Genomic DNA, 23,967 nt, shown 5'->3' on the forward strand with positions numbered 1-23,967 from the left:
TGACAACAACATGGGTTAAAGCAAACCGGGGTTTCTATTAACCCTCTTTGAAGCAACTTTCTGAAAACTGGAAATCATGTTTAGCTTAAGTTGGTGTTAGTTAGGCACAGAGCCAGGGCTACATCTGCACTAGCGCATATGTGAGCAAGCTCATCTAGCAATATTCTGACCTGAAACAGCAGCACAATTTCAGAACCGTTACCTGTACTTCTGATGGAGTAAGGCCACCTTCTGGGTTGCTTCTTCCAGGATCTTTTCATCTTGCAACCAACCCTTAAGCGACAGAACAGAAACCATGAGCCTTCCTCGCATGTAAATTCACAACCCTCCAAACTTAATGAAGGGCTGGCGAACATTCATATACCCCAGGCAGCAGTAGAGGGAGAAGCCTGGGCCATCTACCCAGGAAGAAAGCAAGCAGTGCCCTTTAACATCTATTGCCTGCTATCTCAACTTCTGGTAGGCTTGCAGAGCTTGGCTTCCTAGAGGGCCGAGTCAGGCTTGACTCAGCAGTTCTTGATTGCAGGCACCTGTGCCTGCCTTCATCAGTACCTCCTTAAGAAACACTGCCTTGGGCCGTGGGTTCACCACCAAAGGGGTTTACCCCCCCCCCCATTGGGAGCCACTTGGGTGAGGGTGTTTAGTCCTTGGAATATTTGGTTACTGATGGGTTGATTCCAGGAACAACCAGTAACAATAATAATTAATTATTTTATTATTTATACCCCCCCTTCCCGGTTCAAAAACTGGGCTCAGGACGGCTAACAACAAATTTAATTGTAAAGGCAGCATAAAATACACTACAAAAACATGAATAATCATAAAATTCAAAGTTCGGAAATCAATTTAGGGGAAATCCATCTAATAAGCATTAGATAATCACCAGGACTAGCTGGCTGAATTAGTCCTACTTGGGCCAGCGAGAAGGCCAGGGGAGAATTAGCTGTGGGGTCTCAGAGCGGGTAATCTTCATAAAAGGGGAGGGGGAGGGAAGAGAAGGGAAGGGAAATAAAAGATCAGGCTGAATTCAAATTAAAGGCCAGGCGGAATAGCTCTGTCTTACAGGCCCGACAGAAGGAGGTTAAATCACGAAGGGCCCTAGTCTCATGGGACAGAGCATTCCACCAGGTCGGAACCATCACTGAAAAGGTAGGTGCCCTAACCCAGCCTCTTGGTGAGATATGGTGTGCTATGGAATGGCGACCTGGTGAAAGCATGGAAAACATCCATGGGTGCAAATGCAAAATGTTTAATGGGTGGTAATTGGATAGTGAGCTCTCCTGTTGAGGTAATTAAGCAACTGCCTTTAGGCAGAGAGGGTGGAATCTCTCTGCTCATGAAGAGTCCAGTAAGCTCCTTAAGTTTCCTGAGGAGTTCCAGGCTATGAAGGAGGTTGGTCAGTAGCTGGAGCATAGGTGGCACTAAATTTGGCACATATCTGACCAAATAGAGGAGCAAATACACAGCCATACCTACCACATGGCAGGTGAGGAGAGCATCACTCTCTGTCTCTATTGCAGCCTGTGGGTCCCCAGATGTTGTTAGACTACAACTCCTATCATCCCTGAGCTCTGGCCTTGCTAGCTAGGGATGATGGGAATTGTAGTCCAACAACATCTGGGGACCCACAGGTTGAGAACTGCTGCTCTACTGCATCTTCAGTGAATCTCCAAGCAGGGCTGTTTACAGAGTGGTAAATGAGCTGGCTCAGAGCAGTGTTAAATCACTGACACTGAACCAGTCAGTAGCCTGAGGTGAGAGATTTGTGAAGAAGAAGAGTTTGGATTTGATATCCCGCTTTATCACTACCCGAAGGAGTCTCAAAGCGGCTAACATTCTCCTTTCCCTTCCTCCCCCACAACAAACACTCTGTGAGGTGAGTGGGGCTGAGAGACTTCAGAGAAGTGTGACTGGCCCAAGGTCACCCAGCAGCTGCATGTGGAGGAGCGGGGAAGCGAACCCGGTTCACCAGATTACGAGTCCACTGCTCTTAACCACTACACCACACTGAATCATTTTGAGAGCCAAATCACTTGGATCCGTACTGAACTTGATACCACAGTTGGTTCAGATGTGTTGGGAGGTCCCGGGAACACCTTGAGGGGTCAGTGGCTTCAACCCATTGATGTGGGATGCTTGCAGCAGTGAGACCAACAATATGCTTTCTTCATCCCTGCCTGACCAACATGGCTGATAAAACTGGGTAGAGGGTGAATGACTAAATGGCATGGTCAGTGCCTCACTGCAGGAGGGAGTTATGCCCACTGCCTTGAAAGAAGCGATATTTTAATTTCTCCCAGGTTTTTTTATTATGACACAGTGGACGCTCAGGTTGCGAATGTGATCTGTGCGGGATGCATGTTCGCAACCCGCAGCGTTCGCAACCCACATCTGCGCATGCGCAGGTTGCGATTTAGCGCTTCTGCACATGCGCAAAGTGCGACCAAAACCCGGAAGTAACCCGTTCCAGTACTTCCGGGTTTCAGCAGTCCGTAACCTGAAAAAACGCAACCTGAAGCGTCTGTAACCCGAGGTATGACTGTATTAACATTAAACAAGTTTTCAGAACAGGAAGGGTATCTAAATGACCCTTTTGAAAGGGGGGGGGGAGAGATTTAGTAATGAATGGTACTACTTTTGAAGAATGATTTTTTTAAAACTATTTTTATTTATCAAGCTTCTCAGGCAATCCTCTAAAGTGAATTACAATAAAGTAAAGACTAACACACATCTGTTGGGTTTAAAAGACAAAATAAAAAAGTTAGCAACCACCAGGCATAATGTGTTCACTTCTGATATTTCTACATCAGTTTGTTTCCCCCCCAGTAATTTCCAAAATTGGAATTGGAGAGAGAAAGGGGGAAGAAGTGAGCTATTCTTACCACAGGAAACAAGGCAAATCTCTGTAGAAATTCCTGCGATTCATATTGGTCATAATCTCCAAAATCAGCTGAGGAATTAAGAGAAAACAGGCAGGAATTAAGTGCATAGGGAAGTTCACTATTTCACAAAAGTCTCATAACAGATACAGCATAGTGGTTGGTGCCCTTTGGTTTTTCATCTCAAAATAAAATTGTGCAAAGCCAAGACTGCCTAAATTGTACAAGAGCAATTAAACAAGTAATAATTTGTTGAACAGTCATTATTAAAGAGCCAGATGAGGCTAAAGAAAAGAAATTAAAGAATGTTGCATAAACAAGCTATTTCAAGTCATCAGTTTGATCTCGCTGGCAAATAACGTTCTTGGCAAGTCTTTTCTAGCACACGAGATCACCATTCATAGCAAGTAAACGGAGGCAGCAAAGGAAAATAGACCAGAGGCTTAGAGCACTCTCTTCGTTTTCCCTGCCAGGCATCCACCTCATTCTTGTGGTTGTTTTCTTCTCTGGCATATAGCAGCTACACCAAAGTGCTAAGTTAAAACCAAGAGTGATACTGCCTCCTGCATTTCGCAGATGAAAATAAGGCCACACTTGAAACACCTCTCTACCCAAATTAAAAACTGCTGTCTGTGAGCATCATGAATCGCTGAAGGATGCAACTTTCTCTTGTGCTATGCTGGTTTCATTTAGGGTCGTCCTCCACTGGTTTTAAAAGCCAAGACGGTGCGTTTGTTCTTTGGGCTGGCGATATATTTTTAAATACACAAATGTCCGATATTATGCTGCTGCAGCTCAAAATGTGCCTCTGCAGGTTGTAAAATGTCATGTTGTGCATTGTCAGGAAAAGCCCCATCCTTCAACAGAGGGACCTACTACTGATGCCTTGAGCCTTCTAGCCTGGCTTTTGCTGCTCCTTGCTGCCATTGCGTGCTCATCTGATCTCTTTAAGAGAGTGGGTCTTTTCTGTAGTAGCTCCTTATCTATGGAATGGTCTCCCCAGAGAGGCCCGCTTGGCACCAGCTTTCATTTTGGCACCTGGAAAATAAGCTTTTGTTGTGCTGGGCATTTGAGCTGCGCCAATTATAGGTTGGTGGTTTTTTACTCTACGTTCTTAATATGTTAATGCAATCTATTACAACATTTTAATTTTTGTTTCAATCAATTTGGGGTGTTTTGTCCTGGGAAGCCATCCTTGAATTCAATTAACTAACTAAATGAGGAAGCCAACAGTGATAGGGAGCAAGGAGAAGCCCCTGCTTATTTCACCCTCTTTATTTTGGCAGCTGTAAGCAGAAGAGGGCAAGAGAAGGGAAAACAGAGGGGAAGGGGTAGTGGCCACAAAGCAGTGGGCCCATTTGGGTGGGGCTCACTAAGGGCATCTTGTCAAAGGACTCCCTGCCCCAAAAGCTAGGGATGGCAGAAGAATCTGCACCCTGCTCAAGAGATTTGACTGCTGAAGAACCAGGAGGAGAAAATAATAATAATAATAATAATAATTTATACCCCACCCTCCCCGGCCAGAGCCGGGCTCAGGGCAGCTAACAACAGTAAAATTACAGTAAAAACATAATAGGGGGCGAAACCAATTTAAAATACAGGTTAAAATGCAATTTAAAATGCAGCCTCACTTTAAAAGTAGCCCATCAAAACCATAAGGGGAGGGAAACATTAAGGGTCAGACTGAGTCCAAACCAGAGGCCAGGTGGAACAGCTCGGTCTTGCAGGCCCTGCAGAAAGATGTCAAGTCCCTCAGGGCCCTAGTCTCTTGTGACAGAGCGTTCCACCAAGTCGGGGCCAGTACTGAAAAGGCCCTGGCCCTAGTTGCGACCAATCTAACCACCTTGCGACCTCCAAAATGTCATTTGTGGACCTTAAGGTCCTCTGTGGGGCATACCAGGACAACTCCAGCAGCTCACATGCCACCGCCATTTCAAAGGGCATGCCTAAAAGGGCAAAATGAGAACATAATAATAACAACTGTAATTTACATGGGACAGGTAACCAAGGAAAGGGAAGGCCTCTGGCAAACAGGGACAGTTAGAGTACATGGGAACACAGAAAGAATGTGACTTCTTCTCCTTCCTGGGACCTAACATTCTGCAGTAAGCAAGGATGAGCAATGGAACCGAGGATGAGTGATAAAAGTAAAGGAGGAAAACATTAAGACAGAAGTAGGGAAAGGAAAAATCCAATACGATGGTGGGGGTGGGAGTGGGGAGAGACAGCGCAAATTTGCACTGCATAGCTTCTGCTCAGAGTCTGCTGCAATTTCACTGCTATTTTCTGTGTAAAGTAGCAGAAATGGGCTTTATAGGTAGGTAACACCACTGAAAATGGCACGGAGGAAAATATGAAGATTGTAGGAAAGGAACAAAATCATAATTCCTAGGTATTAAAGCCTACTTCCCTTCAGCGTGCTGGATATACATACCAAGGGAGAATGAATGCATCATTCAAAGGCATTTCAGAAAATGACAGCCAATTTCAACAGTCTGGGTAGTCATTTTGCTATTACCTTTTGAAATACCGTTATAGTTCTGGGCAGCCTGGTTTTAACTTCAGTTTCTGCAAAGCACATTTGCTATATTCAAGCAGTTATCCTGCAACTGTCAAAAGGCATTGCGGCTCTAATGGTTTTAAAGTGGTCCAAAGGAAACCTGAGTATCTTGTAGGGCATGCTCAAATCATGCTGTCTGAACTAGAGTTCATACACCTTGTGTGGTACTGTAGTCATGCATATACCAGTTCAGTCACAGGTTGTTGTTGTTTTTTTAAAAAAACAACCTAAAGAATGGGTAGGCAAACTAAGGCCCGGGGGCCAGATCTGGCCCAATCGCCTTCTAAATCCGGCCCCTGGACGGTCCAGGAATCAGCATGTTTTTACATGAGTAGAATGTGTCCTTTTATTTAAAATGCACCTCTGGGTTATTTGTAGGGCCTGCCTGGTGTTTTTACATGAGTAGAATGTGTGTTTTTATTTAAAATGGATCTCTGGGTTATTTGTGGGGCATAGGAATTTGTTCATTTTTTTCCCTCTAAGTATAGCCCAGCCCCCCACAAGGTCTGAGGGACAGTGGACCAGCCCCCTGCTGAAAAAGTTTGCTGACCCCTGACCTAAAGGCTCACAAAAAAGAATGATATGCAGGACTGCATTTGACTCCAACTCTTTTCTAAAATAAAGCGCTGTTATTGGAGCTATCCTCTCTACAGTTATACAGTCGGTAGAGAATGAGATAGTTAAATCCCAGGGTGGTGGGTGAGAGCCCCATGTTGGGCAAAGGATTCCTGCATTGCAGGGCATTGGGTTAGATGATCATCGCGGTCACTTCCAAGTTTACAATTCTAATAAAGTACCTGCAGTTTATTAACAATGTTAATAAGCACACTTCCCTGCAAAGTTTCTTACAGTGGTACCTCTGGTTACGAACAGAATTCGTTCTGGAGGTCCGTTCTTAACCTGAAACTGTTCTTAACCTGAGGTACCACTTTAGCTAATGGGGCCTCCCGCTACCGCCGCCGTGTGATTTCTGTTCTCATCCTGGGGCAAAGTTCTTAGCCCAAGGTACTACTTCCAGGTTAGCGGAGTCTGTAACCTGAAGCATCTGTAACCCGAGGTACCACTGTACTAGCCTTTTGGCCATGCTCTTGGGAGATGTGACTTTCCGATGAAAAAAAACACAATAAAATGTTATTTGGCTCTACTGAATTTGTACGCAGGGGAGGTTGCGGATCTTAAAAAAAGGAAGAGCTTATTTTGCACTTGCTTACAGCAGCACAGGCATCCACAGTAAAACCTTTGAAAACTGTAGTTCAGAATCATATAGGGTATTGCTACTCAAGGCAGGTATGGTAAATAGTCCTTCTCTGGGGGAAAAGCCCACAAATTAAAAGTATCCGGAGGATGAGTGGTATGATTTTATTTTTTATTTCATTTGCAAACAAGGAGGCACATGGTAGAAGAGTTCCGTTGATATACACTAAGGTCTGGATCTTGCAAACCCAACAAGAACTGAGAAGGGAGTTTAAAAGCGACAAGAAAATGATTTGTTTCAATGCGCCGCTCATGCATTCCCAAAAGTGAATTTGGTTTTAGGTTTATCATGTAAAGCTAGCAGGGTTACAGCAAAGCCTGTCTAGCTATGCACTGGTGGGTGTTGGACTATGGCAATTGTCGTGAGGAAGAACGTGTGCAGATGTAGATTGAGCCACGGGTGCATCAATGCATGTGCAATTTGTAGGAGCAATTGAGTGCATGGAACCTTATTTATGGATCTTGATTATTTATATATTGTATTATTTGATTTTGTTGATTTCCCCCACAAACCATATTTAAAATAAATATTTTAAAAAGAAAAAGGAAATCAATACTGGAAGGCCAATGTATTCTGATCATTGCTACTGCATCAGTCTAAAATAAGTAGTCGTTTCTGTATGAGTTCTTTTCTACCTGTGCGTTTTTCTTTTTTTAAAAAAAGAACTTAAAACTCCCTGAATCAGCAAATCAGTACTGAAAGATGAACCCCTCCTTATCTTAATAGCTGGAATGGCAGCAACACAGCAGTTTGTTTTATAACTGCTAGTCTGTAAGTGGGGTGTCACAGAACCTCAACACATTAGTGATTCATTAAAAAAATAAAATAAAAATACAATCTTCTGATGGTGTCAGCAGGGGAAACTAAATAAGGAACAGTTATCACCTACTTATCTTAGTTACAGCATAAAAAATAAAGCTACTATTGTGTTACATGTAAGTTTACAACAGCACTTTTAAAAAGTATGTATTGGGGTTAGGAAACTAGTTATGGGTACCACACCAGATCTGTGTAGTGCAGTAGACTAGGCAGAGTGATGAGTGTCGGTGCTTGAATCCCAGTGTCAATCAAACTAACAAAGCTTTAGGCAAAACATCATTCATTCATTCATTTATTACATCATCTGTTTACATACCACTTAATTGTCTGTAAGTGGTGTGCGAGTAACTCAGTACAAAAACAAAATGATAAAATCATAATCCAGTTTAAAATAAAAGTATTCAGGAGGTGCCAGAAGTTCAACTGACTTCAAATGGAAGGGAGATCCATTTCTCAGCCTTGCCTACCTCACAGGGTTGTGAGCGGGAAGGGACCTGGAGTTTGTTGCTATCTCTGGCCTGCCAAAGAGAATTCCCCAGCTGAAAAGCTAACAGCTACACAATGATGGCCATGGGCTAGAAAAACAGCTGCTGTAAGCCTAAGCTCCCTCAACACAGATTGCTCCACAGGAAATTGCTGAAACGCCTTTTAGGGGCTAGAGCCTTGGTGGACTGTGGGCCATGCACCCACTTCTCCCAGGAACACGAAGTTCAAGCAGCTCCTAAAATCAGCTAAACATGTTCGTTACCTTGAACAGCTAACCCAGCCAGGTGCACGGCTTGCTCAAACGTGCATGGGATGCTTCCTTCCAATATGTCTTTCTTCAATTGTAGATAATACTGGTATCTATTATGGAAAGAGAACATGCATTCAGGGCAATTTTCCGAAGCCTGTGAATATAGAAGTTGATGGATTCCCAACATCCTTAGCCAGCATGGCGAAGGTCAGGGATGACTATAGTTATAATTCAGCAACATCTGGAGGTGACCCAACCCTGTTTTATGCTTGTGCAATTATATTCTTTCCTGCTTGTCTGGGCAGCAGGGTGACACTATGATCACCCTCTGCAGACAGCATTTTGGGTTTGGGTGCGTAACATGGAGTCTGGGCACAGGGGTCAGACTGGGGATTCTGACAGTGTGCTGCCAAACACACAACCTAGTCGCATTTCTAGCTACAGTTGGAGGTGGTCTGGAACTTGGGATCATCCTGACTTTTTTGCGGGGGGGGGGGGGAGATCCACTCCTTAGCATCCATGCTAAGGAGAAGAATAGAGGGACTACCCTGTATCACACATAAAATGTGACTCCCCCACCACCAGCACCCTCAATCAAAAGGAGCATACTTTATTTGCAGGAGAGGTTCACTTATGGGACAAGATAAAACGTATCTACACCTGTGTCATAGTTAAAGGTAAAGTAAAGGTACCCCTGCCCGTACGGGCCAGTCGTGTCCGACTCTGGGGTTGTGCGCCCATCTCACTCTATAGGCCGTGGGCCAGCGCTGTCCGAAGACACTTCCGGGTCACGTGGCCAGCGTGACATCTCTGCTCTGGTGAGCCAGAGCCGCACACGGAACGCCGTTTACCTTCCCGCTAGTAAGCGGTCCCTATTTATCTACTTGCACCCGGGAGTGCTTTCGAACTGCTAGGTTGGCAGGCGCTGGGACCGAGCAACGGGAGCGCACCCCGCCGCGGGGATTCGAACCGCCGACCTTTCGATCGGCAAGCCCTAGGCGCTGAGGCTTTTACCCACAGTGCCACCCGCATCCCTCCGTGTCATAGTTAAGAACTCAAATAATGAAAATTTCTAAAGGTGGGGCAAGAGTGCATATTTTACCTTGTCCTTAATCCTAAATCCAATATCCTGGTTCGACCTAAGTAGTATTACTGCAAACCAAGTTTTCTGTTTAGAAGAAAAGTTTTTAGAAGCTGGTGCCCCATGGATTTCATGGTGCGGCTTCTGACGGGAACCTATGCCTAGAGTGTAATACCGTGCACTAATATAATTTACCTGCCTGCTACACCTTTTTGGTTAATTAAAATGAAAAGCTTATAGTGAAGAAGAAGAAGAGTTTGGATTTGATATCCCGCCTTTCACTCCCTTTAAGGAGTCTCAAAGTGGCTAACATTCTCCTTTCCCTTCCTCCCCCACAACAAACACTCTGTGAGGTTGGTGGGGCTGAGAGACTTCAAGGAAGTGTGACTGGCCCAAGGTCACCCAGCAGCTGCATGTGGAGGAGCGGAGACGCGAACCCGGTTCCCCAGATTACGAGACTACCGCTCTTAACCACTACACCACACTGGCTCTCTAGTGAACACGGGCAGACCTTAACCTCAACAACCTACATCATGCTCACTGTTCTGAAAAGAAGATAAACACAGAAAACTACAGGCTGAAAAGTGCCAGGTAAAGATAGCTAAAAGATGCTCCCTCCTCCTTGCAGAACATGGCAGGCATGCTTGCACCACTCACCTGGTAATCTCCTGTTGAAGCTGGGAGACAGAAGGCACATAAAACACCACACCGAAGAATACAGTCGGCTCCAAGGCATATTTGTCCAGTTGCTTTTTCAGAGGCTTGTCTAAGTCTATCCACCGGCGCTGGTTTTGCTTGTTGAAATACCAGAGGCTGAAATAAGTGATCTAGGAGAAAAGGGCAAAAGGAAGAGCTCAGTTATTCCAAAGTAAAACCTGTAACACTTTGCAGTTAATTTATTATTATTGTTGTTGTTATTATTATTATTATTATTATTTATTAAAAGATTACATCCCACCCTTCCTCCCAAAGGAGCCCGGAGGGGGGAAGCAACAAAGCAGAAAAGCAATACAATTAAAATAAAATCAGTTTCTACAGTGGTGCTTCCCAAGCTTCTGCTATTTGTGGAGTACATTAATAAAAATAAAATAATAATAATAATAATAATAATAATAATAATAATAATAATTTTTATTTATACCCCGCCCTCCCCAGCCAAGGCCGGGCTCAGAGCGGCTTACAAGCAATAATAAAAACAAGTTGAAACTTAAAAACAAAATTAAAATACAACATTCAAATATTGAAACATTAAAATATTAAAATGTAGCCTCATCGCAGGAGGAGAAGGAAAGGAAAAAAGAAAGAGAGGGAGGAAATCAAATTGGCTCCAAGCCAAAGACCAGGTGGAACAACTCTGTCTTACAGGCCCTGCGGAAAGAAATCAGATCTTGCAGGGCCCTGGTCTCATGAGGCAGAGCGTTCCACCAGACCGGAGCCAGAGTTGAAAAGGCCCTGGCTCTGGTTGAAGCCAATCTAACTTCCTTAGGGCCCAGGACCACTAGGGTGTTGCTATTTATGGACCTTGAGGCTCTCCGTGGGGCATACCGGGAGAGGCGGTCCCGTAGGTACGAGGGTCCTAGGCCGTGAAGGGCTTTAAAGGTCAAAAGCAGCACCTTAAATCTGACCCTGTACTCCACCGGGAGCCAGTGCAGTTTGAAAAGCACTGGGTGAATATGCTCCCATGGCAGAGACCCCGTGAGGAGCCTCGCTGCAGCATTCTGCACCCGCTGGAGTTTCTGGGACAGCTTCAAGGGCAGCCCCGTGTAGAGCGAATTACAGTAGTCAAGCCTGGAGATGACCGCATTATTAGGATTATTACTATTATTAAGGATAACAAAATTAATGGCACATTTCATTCCAACACCAGACTAAAACAAGGCCAAAAAAATCACCTCCCCTCTGGGGAACCAGCAGCAGAGCACATGTTGTGTACAGAAATCCTGAAGAGTTGCCGACAGTCAATATACTGTATTTTTCAGTGTATAAGACGCCCCCATGTATAAGACGACCCCTATTTTTTGAGACCAAAATTAAGAAATAAATATTTTAAACATTCTGTTTATAAGCTGACCCCCAGTTTGAAACTTTAAAAATTTTGGGGAAAATATAGTCTTATACATGGGAAAAGACCGTATATTGGGGGGGGGGGCTATTGAGTTATTTTTGTTTTTGTTTTGATTATGTATTTTGTGTTTTTATATTGTGATTTTATCCTGTGAACCACCCTAAGACCTGCAGGTATAGGGCAGTATACTACTACTATTACTACTACTAATAATAATAATACAATACTGAGCCAGAAGGACTAGTGGCCTCATTTGGCTTATGAGGCAGCTTCCAGGTTTCCCACCTGCTCCATTTCTGCAAGAGTCACTGATCTGAGCATTCTCACGGAGCAGTATAACTCATCATGCAAAGATGCATGGCAACCCTGCTACATCCGAGAATGATCAAATTATATCAGCGCAATGATGTAGCAAGGTGGCCAGTCTCCAGTGACAGTTGATTGGCAGGAGACCAGGCCAGAACAGTAGATCTGTATCATCTTCTTCTTTGGTGATCACTCGCAGCCGAGTAAGATTTCCTTCCATAAACTTGGTTTTAACAATGGGTCTGTAAGTGACTGTGGAGGCCAATTCTGGATCCACACGTCCTTCCGCAGTGGGGACATTGGTTTCCGGGCAGGAGCTGATCACGGTGTGGATTTGCCAAGAATGCCTTCCTCTTAGCACATTTCTCCCTTGCGTCCTGAGTTCGAGTGTCTGCAAAGCCCATGACACCCTCTCCTGTTGGTAGGAACTTTAGTTTCATGGGATTCTTTTAATTAATGCATTAATTGCTTGTAGCACCCTAGCAATTCTCTCAAGGCATACTGGTGTGCCTTGGCATACAGTTTGGGAGTGACTGGCACTTGATATTGCTTGAAGTTATGATAATGCTTCTTACACAAAGCTGCCATCACTGTAGGTGATCTCTATCTGCCCAGGTGCTAATGCATTTAGCAGGCTTGCCGGTTATAGTAACAAATGTGGGCTACCACTGCTAATCTTTCGGCTCTGTGCCATGATTTAAGCTGGCCACTGAGACATTTTGGTGTTTGAGCAACTGATGCTGAATTATCACCATCCTTGCACCAAAGGCCAGCTGTTCCGTCTGGCCTTTGGTTTGGACTCAGTCTGACCCTTATGTTTCCCGCCTCTTATGGTTTTGATCTATGGGCTACTTTTAAAATGAGGCTGCATTTTAAATTGCATTTTAACCTGTATTTTAAATTGACTCCCCCCCCCCATTATGTTTTTACTGTAATTTTACTGGTGTTAGCCGCCCTGAGCCCGGCTCTGGCCCTGGAGGGCGGGGTATAAATGAATTATTATTATTATTATTATTATAAAGACCAGCTGCTTCATATATGTAATCACATGCAAAATGTACCCCCCCAAAAAACCAAAAAGTGAATGGTGAGATATAGCATGGGCTCCTGTCACATGATCCAGAAAAAACAGCAGTGCTCCTGAGTCACTGGGAATAGTGCCTTAGTTTGCAACTGTTGGAAACGCCATGAAAATGTGAGAGCTCCTTACTGTCCTATTAGATTGCATCCACTAATGTGAACATAAAAGATAAGAGCCAATGTTTTACTTTATAAGAAAATAAGCCCATTTTTTATTGATTCAGATTTTCTAGCTGAAATGGCAGTTCTCTGCCTGCCAGAGATTGCAATCTAAATGTAGACATGTGTGCATGGGAAGGGAGGGAGAGGCAAGCAAAAGAAGGGATGAATGTGAATGTTATTGTGGTTCCTTTTCTAGAGATGTGCCATTCATATGCTACGGTTTGCTATGCTAATGCTAACAACAAACAACAACAACAACAGCGTATGCCACTGTTGTGCCAATACTGGATTGATAACAAGCTTGCCCTCCCCTTTCTAACTTGCACAAAACGTAACAATTGATGCTGCCACTATAAAATGGACACAATCTAAAGTACATACTTTAGCTTTACAGAGAAAAAGACCAAATTCAGACAACCAGAAAGTTCTAGAATCATAGAATCATAGAATCATAGAGTTGGAAGAGACCACAAGGGCCATCGAGTCCAACCCCCTGCCAAGCAGGAAACACCATCAGAGCACTCCTTACATATGGTTGTCAAGCCTCTGCTTAAAGACCTCCAAAGAAGGAGACTCCACCACACTCCTTGGCAGCAAATTCCACTGTCGAACAGCTCTTACTGTCAGGAAGTTCTTCCTAATGTTTAGGAAGCTCTTTTCTAGTGTTTCAGTTCTTGAGCTCCTGAGATGGGAGAAGCGATTCCCTGTAGAATTGGGATAAAATGTGCTGTTTCCAGCTCTCACACACGGCTGCAAAGGTATATTTCAGTTTCGCAAGCTCTTGGTGGCATTCAGGCATCCTGGAGCACTGATGCTGAATGGGCTAAAAGCGAATCACTTTGTAATCACGGCTAAAGCTATCCATAGCACAAGAGATTACCTAGCCCTGCAGAAACGACATGACATAACTCTTGAAATATGTTAAGCTTCTGAGATTAACACTGTTGCAAGGTTTATTTATTTTAGCAACTTACTCATCATTCAACCTCCGGGCAGTAAATCAACCCTAGACAGAAAGGACCGTGGATTTTCTACACAGTTATGTTCCAGCTAATTGCCCTCTTTGTTAGATGTACAAGAAATAGCAATATTATTGAATGCGCATGGAACATCTGAAAAGGTGGGGAGGGAGGGTAGCACTCAACCCTGCAACTAATACAAAATATATGTGGGGAACAGAACACCGAATTAAGGAAATCTGAGCTGCAGGGGCAAAGAAAGATTTCCCTCAAAAGAACACAGGAATGGCAACAGTATTTTTTTTTTTAACTAGGCAAGACTGACTTGGGCCAGTACTCCAAAGAGAATATTATAAAGTTCTGAATATTCGTCAAGCGAATACATTGTATATGGGACTTCCCCAGCTGATATAATAGCAGAATAATTATCTCTGGTCTCTCTAGCCAACTGCCAGGACACACCAAAGGGAACATGAACTTCACTTAATTTCAACGGGATTTAGGCAAGTGTTTATATCCTAACCAAGGGTGGCATTTAAGTAAGTTCCATTCAGAGTAGAACCACTGACGTTATTGGACCTTGACATATCCATTGATTTCAATGGGCCTGCTCTGCTGAACACTGGAAACAACCCCCCCCCCCCCATCTAGGATGGTCCATGCATCATGGGGTATCAAGGCTATGGAAGCTCACACTGTCTTGTATACCATGCCACAACCTCCAGCGCTTGTGATAAGGATGCACCAGGGTATGTGTAATAGATGCGATAAATAAATTGATACGAGACCAACGCAACATAACCATCTAAAGTGCATACACCAGTAAATGCTAAATTCAGATTTCAAAATTACCTAGGCACACCAATAGGTACCAAAACTATGAGCATATGACTCAAAACCATGAAATTTAGTATTCACATAGTCCAAGGCACTTTGATGAGAAGTAAAACGCAAAATTATTAGATCTCTCTTCCTTGAAACTGAGAACATGAATTGTTGCCGAATCCGGTGAAGACACTTTTATACTACCCAGACAGCTGAAAATCTTGTAGCAGATTACTTCGTAACAGTAATCCAAAACACCAGATGCCCAGGACTGATTGACTCAAGCTGTCTCAGATGCAGAAGGAGGCTTAGCAATGGCAGTCAAGGAAGAAGCCTCTCATAGCACCTACAAGCAGCTCTAAATTCAGCAGGCCAGATTAGTGATTATCTCTCAATAAAGTCCTATGTCACCTCTGCAACTTTTTTGAAAACGTGGTCCCCCATTCTGGCAGAAGAGATTTCCAATTATCCTGACTGTTCTGAGTGCAGCTTTCCACTTCTATTGAACCAAAGTGCTATGTGAGAAACTGCTACCAGACAACTCTTGGATTTGGGGGAGGGGGGGAATGGTGAAATAAAATGATGGATGCACGAAGGGACTGGTTTTGAAATTTTACCAACTTCTCTTAAAATCTGAGTCCAGATGGTCTCGGAATAATACAGGGAAAAGAGCTCAGCCTACGTTACAAGGTTGAACAAGATATGTGGAACAAACACCCCCTCCACTGTATCTCAGCGAGAGATGGGAAATTGTAGTTAAAATGAGTGCATAAATGGTGCTCAGCACCATGCAAGTTGTCTTATGTGATTCCCTCATCCCCACCAAGGTGCTGGAGGGCCTGCCAGGTTTCTGCTACCCATCGTCAACTTTGGTGGGATTTGTCCAAAGTCCAATGATAGTTTTCAAGAAATTGCTGCGATAACAGATCACCACACTATGTCTACTGCTTGGGTAGCTCTCCTAAATTTGTTTGAGGAAGAAGATATGGGTTTGTACTTTAAAGAGTTAATAATTCACCTGCCTGCAGAAGCACAGGTGACTACAGTCCAGTTTTAGAGGAATGCTAGGGTATGGTAAACAGCCTTTTTTGAGGGGAAATAGCTTATAAGCTAAGGGTTTTATGAGGTCAAAGTGAGATTGTTTCCTCCCCACAATTCAGCATAAGTTTCTAACCTACAGTAGAAATACAGAACATAGACAATTTCTTCCATTTCCCTTCAGAAGGAACTGGCTGATTTATGTGGTAGTATTCTTCATGGAAATGTTTCTTTGCTTATTTAAGTTATTTGCCCTACACAATTAAGTGATGACTGCATGTGGAACGCCCTCCCATCAGATGTCAAGGAAATAAACAATTATCTGACTTTCAGAAGACATTTGAAGGCAGTCCTGCTTAGGGAAGTTTTTAATGTTTGATGTTTTATCGCATTTTTAATATTCTGTTGGGAGCCGCCCAGAGTGGCTGGGGAAACCCACTCGGATGAGTGGGGCATAAATAATAAAATATTATTACTATTACTGTCATAACATTGATGCTTGGTAAAGTTAAGACAAAGTCTGAATTTTTCCTAAGCAACCGATTTTAGTTCTGGATTCAGACTTTGCCTGAAGCAGAGACACGGTCCTTGTGAGGAATCCTACAGCTTTGAAATGGAGATCAGTTTTGTCACCTTTTAACACGAATGGGCAATTCACAAACAGGTCTGGCCACAATACTCATGTTGAAGCCAATTTTATTCCAAGTGGAACAGGCTTCCGTCCAAGTCTCTTTAATTAGTGTGTGGATCGTGGCCTATGCCATAAATCCACGATGCAATAGTGTTTGATGTAGCAATCACACTCACACTGACTTATTACCTAATTAGCTATGTGGCAGATGCATGTTCTAAAAGATTATCTTTTAATTAGCACCAGCCCATCAGACAAATGAGACATTTCTCTAGAGAGGCAAGATTTGTGAGAGTATCTGCAAATTTCCAGACACCAGAATCTAAAGAGACTGAAAATTTGCATCTGGGGCCATCTGCTTGCACATACTTTTCATTTCCTGTTTCTGGTGACAAAGATGCTCAAGTTTAGATCGTGTTGGTCTTGCCACGGTCCACCAGCTCATACAGCCAGGCTGCTTGACTTCACTTTTTCACCTTTGGTAAGTTGATGGCTATCCCTCTTATCTTTTGTTCCTTGAGAGAGCTCTCAAGTCTGAGAACAGATCGCCCTCGATGGCTCACTTTGCTAGGCCTCAACTGCAGCCCAAGGGCTCCTGGTTTTGTGGCCTGATGCTTGGCACAAAAGGACCATCCTAGGCATTTCACAGAACTGTGTGTCTCTTTTTTATTCAATGTAATGTCTTCTTTCTAAAATGAGGGGATGGGGAACATAGCCTTGCAAGGCTGTGATCAAAAACGCAACAGCAGAAAATGAGGTATTGATTAACCCTTTCCCCTGCGACCGCTTTTCCATTAAATATTGCCCCTGTGCTGTCTTCATATGCCTTTGGGGTAGAAATATGGGGAAATGGGGGCTGTTTTGGATGTAAACCATAACTTATTGTTGTGTGCACGAGCAACATAAAGAATCAGGCTCACACACTCCCCTGAACATACTCTCTTCTTCTGCTGTGGCAACAAAGAAATTGGAAGTATCCACTTCTAAAATAACTAGAGTTCCCTGTTGTGTTAGAAAAGAAGGAAATCATTGTTAGTTTCAACTGTAGCTTGATAGGCCAGAATAATAAACCACAATTTGACCCAGGCTTGCCTGTGTTTAAACTAGAGTTCTCCCCCAGTTCAAAGTTAGTTATCTGAAGAGCCGATCTTTTCACAGCTTCACCAAAGGAGTAAAGAAGACAGACCAGAAGGGAGGGTTTACACCAAGCTGAGGCTCACTGCTGCTTATGTACATAATGCTAAATTATAGCTTGACACCATGTGCAAAGTGGGCCTGTATCTTCGCTCTTGAGGGAAGAAAATCTTTGTGGCAGTGGCCCAAATAATGTTAGAAGAGGAAGGGGTTGTGCAGCCCGTTGCCTCCTCTACTCCTGATCACAATCTTCCAGGACAACTTTTTATCTATAAAAAGAGAGAGAGAATTAAAAAGAAACATGGAACTTGGCATCCTGTCTATAGTTTGACACTGAGTATAAAATGCTTTTGGATGCATTTTTTCAGGGAGTGTTCAGTCTCTCGAACACACTACGGCAGCAAAATCTGCTTGTGCTCCAGTCAATCATCTCTATACTCTGCCCACACTGACTCCTGGAATTTAATGAAGGCACATTTACCACTTGGCCTCTTAGCCAGGGTGTGTCAAAAGAGAACCAGATTGTATTTACATTCCCTGCAATTCACATTCTGCAAATAGCACAATACATGTGCCTTAGCCTATCCTGCTTTAGGAAACTAGCTTTTTCCATCATGTTTATAGTGGACAACAATTTTTAAAAGGGGAGGGGGGAGAGATTGGACCAAAAGCAAAGCTTTCAACATATACAAGGTGACATGTGGCATTAAATATATATATATATTGCATAGAAACACAATGTTCAGGGCTGAATTACGTCAGATCAACAGGCACATATTATTTTACATAATATATGCAGGTTTCACTAATGGAGAAAGAACAACTGAGGAGTGGTATGACTTTGGTTAGATGGCAGTTTTCAGGGTGCATGACAAAGTGGTACAGCAGTTGAAGAAGAGAAAGAGGCAGAAAAAGACAGACTATTAAGAGAAACCATTCCACGTTTCATCATCTCCTAAGCCTTCTGCAAGTAATGACTAAACTATTCTCCAAAACCATAAGGACTAGACCAGGGGCAGCTAGCATGGTGGCCTTCCAGATGTTGATGGATTACAATTCCCATCATGCCTGACCACTGGCCACACTGGCTAAGGCTGATGGGAGCTGTAGTCCAACAACATCTGGAGGACACCACGTTGCCTATCCCCTGCACTAGACCATTGCATTTTCCTTTTAACACCCTGGAAGTTGAATGGATTCTAAATTTTGTGCCAGCCTACCGGACTAAATGCTTGTGCGATAAGCCCCAGGGATATCTGCCGCCTTCTTGCTCAGTCTCTCTCTAATCCCGGTTGCTTCCTGTTACTGCCCTGGCTTGCTCCCTCAATCTCCCTGCTCCATCCTCCTGCCCTACTGCCCTCATTCTCCCCTCCTGTACTTTCCTTGCTCTTTTCTCTTAGCTCCAACATCAACTTGCTTTGGCAACTCTTGTTCCCTGCCTCTTGGTATCGGTGCCCCATTCAGTGAATTTTAACCCTCCATTTATTTCTCCTTAGGTTGTCTTCTCAGCATGGGAGATGATGCAAAATACTTCTTTACATCATGGTAGAAGTTCCTGTGGAGGTCCTCCCAGCAATAGTACTGTCCGTCCCAGAAAGGAGGACATTGCCGGAGGAGCTACCATGGCCCATGTGGACTCATCTTGCTACAAAGATAACTCAAGTATGCCTTACAGACAGCCAAGAACAAAGGAGGCAAGGTCAGAGACTTGTTGCTGTAATCGCTGTGTGGTATAGTGGCTAGGGCAGGGGAACCAATGTTGTTGGCCTCCAATTCCCATCAGCTCAAATAAGCAAGGCCAGTTGTCAGGAAGTTGTAGTCCAGCAACATCTGGAGGGAAGTAAATTCCCCAGCCCTGGATTAGACTGTTGGAGTAGGCCCCCAAGAAGACCTGGGTTCAAATTAAGTTGTGATGCTTAGAGACCAGAGATGGCAGCAGTAGCTGACTGGAGGACTCCCAAGGAGAGGGGAGAGGAAAGAGGCTGAGGGAACACTCCACAAGGGAGGGTGTTCAGAAAAGGGCGAGAGGCTGCCAGCTCTGCAGGCAAGGGCTCCTGAGCCCCACAGGGATTCTGCAGAAAGAATGTGGTTGGTTAAGGGAGCCATGGACTCAAAAGGGTTATAAAACATATACCTTCCCAGAATCCTTAGAGAAAGGCTGGGATAAAAATGGAATTAAAAAATTACAGGCAAGACCTCTGGCGGCTTTATGTCTGAAAATACAGGCCTGAGGTGGTTGCCTCAGAAGCAACCCACACCTGGAATGTGGTAAACAGTCTTCCAAAATTATGTAATATTTAAAGTGGACATAACTGCCTCAACATTTCAGATTAAAAAAAATCAACAGCACTGGAAGCAAAACAACATGTTTTCACTTTGCCAAGAATATTATTTTCACACTTAGTGAGTGCTGTTCTCTACCTTATCTCTGTTTCCTTTCCTATCCCATCCCATTCCATCATCGCTCTGCTTCCTTTTTTTGCTGCACAAGTATTTATTTGCCAAAAAAAATCTGTACAACGATGTGTTCTGGAGAGTGTGAGGAAGCCTGCTCAAATTCAGCAGCCTGGTTTGCACTCCCTAGATCTGATTTACTAACCTCACTTCAAGGAGTTCCTGCCATTTCCCAAAATATTTCAGAACCCAAATTAAAATGGAAAAGAGGATCAGGTGACTGGAGTGTCCTCCATAAGGGGTGCATGCACTGGTCAGTGCCAGAAGAGGTTCCTCAGCAAGGGCAGGTTCTACCGCTAACAGTTCAAGAATAAATGATATTCTCTTAACTTTGCCACAACAGCCAGCTCTACTCGGATACATTCAAAGCAGGCCAGACCCTTCACTCAGCAACACTAGCTATGCCACTGCTGCCATCCCTCGTAATTCCTACTCTGTCCTAGATACCAGGAGCACAGATCAGATAAGGAAAAATATCTGTGGGGTAGTGGTTAGAGCAGGGTAACATTTCCTTGCGCACAATCTGCTGAATGCCACATACCAGTGGTTGGCAGAGCTGCAACAGGTGTTGACAGGACAGGAGCCAAAAGTGGGTGGGGACCTGCTTTTCTTTATTTCTCTGGCACCCTTTCCTCTCTCTCTCTCTCTCTCTCTCTCTCTCTCTCTCTCTGCTCTCACCACACTTACAAAATGGAAAATAAATGGAAGAAAAGCTTAAGAGGGCAACAGTTCTAAGATGCTTGCTCGCAGGCACGCAAAATCTCCGTCAACAACCGGACGCCTTGAGCTGACTCATCTTGAACTCCAATTTCTCTGCCCACACTGAGGGCCACTTTGTGACAGATACGAAGGAAGAAAAAGCATGCCCCGTGCCCCATGTGGAGCAATGCGCAAGGGTTTGCTTTGTTACAGAGAACGGGACTGATCCACGTGCACACACAGTTCAAAACAGAGCAAGGTAACTCTGCTCCGGCACTTTGAAAAGTTGGACCCTGCAACTTTGTGATCCAAATGAAGCACATTGCTGCTGCTTCCTTCGTCTCCTACATTTGGCATGACTCGCTGATGCGGGATGATGGGAGCTGGAGTTCAACAATATCTGGAGGGCCACCCCATCCCTGCCATAGGGATCTCAGGTAACAAGGCTGGGAGAGATCTTGGGAGCGCTCCCGCCAGCCAGAGACAGGGGCTAGACAGACTCAGGGCCATTTCCTATTTTCATATATCTTCAGGACTCTTCCAATTTAGTGGACATGGAAAGGCTAGAGCTCCAAGTGCTGAAAGAGTTCCTGCCATTGTTTTGCACATACAGGCTGTTTTTACAACAAGCCAGGATGGAGTAACCAAAAGTCTTTACCTTCTAAAGTACAGAATGAAGCAGAAATTAGCAGCATGTTTTTAACGAGATTTCAGGGGCTGAGCAGCATTGGAGAAAGCAATGTGTATTTTATTATATTTTTATCCCACGCAACATAAAAAAAAAGTTCAAAGCAGCTTACACTGATCATTACATCATATTTTTATTTACATGTTGCATGTAAGCTGCTTTGAGGGTGAGTGAAGTAGCAAGGTGATATATAAATTCCACCAGAAATTTTAATTTTTTTATTTCTGATTTATCTTCACCTTTTAGGTGACCACTTTCTGCTTCTGAGGAAGCAGGATCTTATCCAGAAGTCTCTGTGCCTAAATGTTTTTGTTAGTCTTCAAGGCGCCACAAGACTCTGTGTTGTTTTGGCTGCAACACAGATTCAACAACGATATACCTGTGGAATTTATCTCTCATTTGCACAAGCCTGTTTCTGTGCATGTACGTGCTGACAAAGAGGACGGCATGGTGTGACATGTTCATAGAAGGGAACAGAACTGCTTTGCATGCTAAGGTTCCAAGTTCAATCCCTGGTTCCAAGTCCTGACCCAAACCCAAACCCTGGCATCTCCAGTTAAAAAGAATATGTAATGGGAAAGGTCAGGCTTGCCCAAGACATTTAGCCGCCTGAGGTTAAAGGCAAGATGGAGTCCCGCCATTGCCTTCATACTAGGCACAGAAGCCAGCTAGACTGGCAGCTGAATCTGACTTTGGTACTGGTGACTGAATAGCTCCTCCCCTACAACTGAGGGCAGCTGGCCAGTTTAGGGGGGTGCATGTGGCCCACACAGCTCTGTCCAAAGAAGGGAACTGCCCCCCCCAATATCTGCTACCTGAGGCAGTTGCCAGTAGGTCTGGCTTGGTCTCTACCTACTCCCCTGCAAAGCTGCTCCCTTCCAGCATAGGCAAATAGTCTCTCCAAGCATAAGGCAGCTTCCAACATCCCTGACGGGAACCCCTGAATGGTGCCTCCATCCCAGGATGGAAAGTCCCGCAAGCCTGCCACCACGTTCCCTACCTCTCGAAGTTCCAGCCTCTGTGCCACGGCCTCCAGGCTTTCCTGCCCGGTGCTCTCCACCGACAGTGTAAATTCCACAAACTCATTGTTAAGCAACTGGATGCGGGCCACCAAGCAGCTCTTGCTAGACACTGTGTAGCGTCGAGTTCGTTTCAGCTTCAGCCCGAAAGGCAGAGGCATTTTCTTCCCTAGCACATTCACAAGAAGTCACCGAAAGCCTTCCAGGAATGCCTTGCCTCCCACGAATAGTCAGGAGCTATGAAGTCCCCAGATGATCAACCGGCAGCTGCAGCAGCAGCCATCAAAATGTGGCAGGTCCTCCTCCAAGATCTGAGCAAAGGAAGCATTGACGAAAATTCTGCGGAGGGAGAAAGCAAAGAGGAGTTTAAGTAAAGAGATGGGTTTAGTTCACAATGTCCGTTCACATTTGGCAAGCTTAGCCCGAAAAAAAAGTATAGCTTGTTTTTTTCAACACAGAAAATTCCTCAACTCTCAGAGCCCTTATATCAGGCATAGGCAAATTTGGCCCTCCAGATGTTTTGGGACTACAACTCCCATCATCCCTAGCTAACAGGACCAGTGGTTAGGGATGATGGAAACATCTGGAGGGCCGAGTTTGCCTACGCCAGCCTTACGTGATCTCAGGAATCCTTACAACAAACTTGTTGGCTCAGCCAATATTATTAGCCCCATATTACAGGTGGGGAAGATGAAGGTTGAGACTGAGAATATAGGGCTTATCTATCCCTCCCCAATAAATACATGGCTTAGATAATTAGGTGGAATTGGGAACTTTCTCAGCTCACATTTGTAGCTACTACACAAACTCTCTTTAAGATTTACTAATCTGTGTTGGTGTAACAAGTATATGTTGTATAGATAAAAGGGTTTTGCAACTAATGTTCTATATGGAAATTAGAGACATTTATGGAATAGCAAACTACAAGCTTAATGTATATTTTGATTTATTGGGCAGGGACCATATCAATTCCCTATTTTCTACAGCATTCAAATGCACAGCTGAAACTAAACATGTTAAAATAGTAGGAGTTATACACAATGTATAAAATCAGGAGAAAAGGGGTGCAGGCAAACAGAACTGCAATTGGTGATAACTCCTCTGGCTAATATACTTGCTAGGCTGTTTGTGCCTCTTCTTGTTCCCTCACTTTTGCTCTCATCCACTGTTCCTCTCCCACCCACTTCAATCCTATCACATTGCCTCAACCCCTTTAAACTGCTGCCAGAACTGGTAGACTGGCTGTGTGACAGGCAGAAACGCAACAGGCACAGCGTATCATCATGCATCGTTACTTTACATCTCCATGCCAAGAAAAATGAAACATGATTTATTTATTTTTACAGAAAATTGTATTGAAGGAGGCAACTCTAAACTCTTTTCAAAACCAAATTCTAGCAGAGGCTTTCCTAAATCATCCTAGCAATACCTAGTGCAGATTGCAAGCCTTATTCCGTGCAGAAATAATGCCTGTTCTAAACAGAGCCTAACATAAACCTGGCGCTAAGCATAGGATTACTACTAAGTTTAAAGGATGCCGCAAGAACAGAACAGATCCTTCCTTCATGTTAATTCTG

General features: G+C 44.0%; 1 protein-coding gene across 8 annotated transcripts in view; it reads right to left on the minus strand.

Annotated features, from left to right (window-relative positions):
* Positions 1-23,967, minus strand: part of PTPN21 (protein tyrosine phosphatase non-receptor type 21) — a 51,464-nt gene that overhangs the window by 24,560 nt on the left and 2,937 nt on the right. For all 8 annotated transcript variants that reach the window (XM_083447755.1, XM_083447761.1, XM_083447760.1 and 5 more), the window contains exons 2-6: positions 22,372-22,729; positions 9,988-10,157; positions 8,262-8,359; positions 2,883-2,950; positions 203-273 (exon numbers count right to left, since the gene is read on the minus strand). In XM_083447755.1, coding sequence (XP_083303881.1) covers positions 203-273; positions 2,883-2,950; positions 8,262-8,359; positions 9,988-10,157; positions 22,372-22,551 — 587 coding nt within the window. In that variant the 5' untranslated portion in view covers positions 22,552-22,729. The remainder of the gene's footprint in view (positions 1-202; positions 274-2,882; positions 2,951-8,261; positions 8,360-9,987; positions 10,158-22,371; positions 22,730-23,967) is intronic.

The sequence above is a fragment of the Podarcis tiliguerta genome (assembly GCF_965153285.1).
Source record: "Podarcis tiliguerta genome assembly, chromosome: 1".
Classification (NCBI taxonomy): Eukaryota; Metazoa; Chordata; class Lepidosauria; order Squamata; family Lacertidae; genus Podarcis; species Podarcis tiliguerta.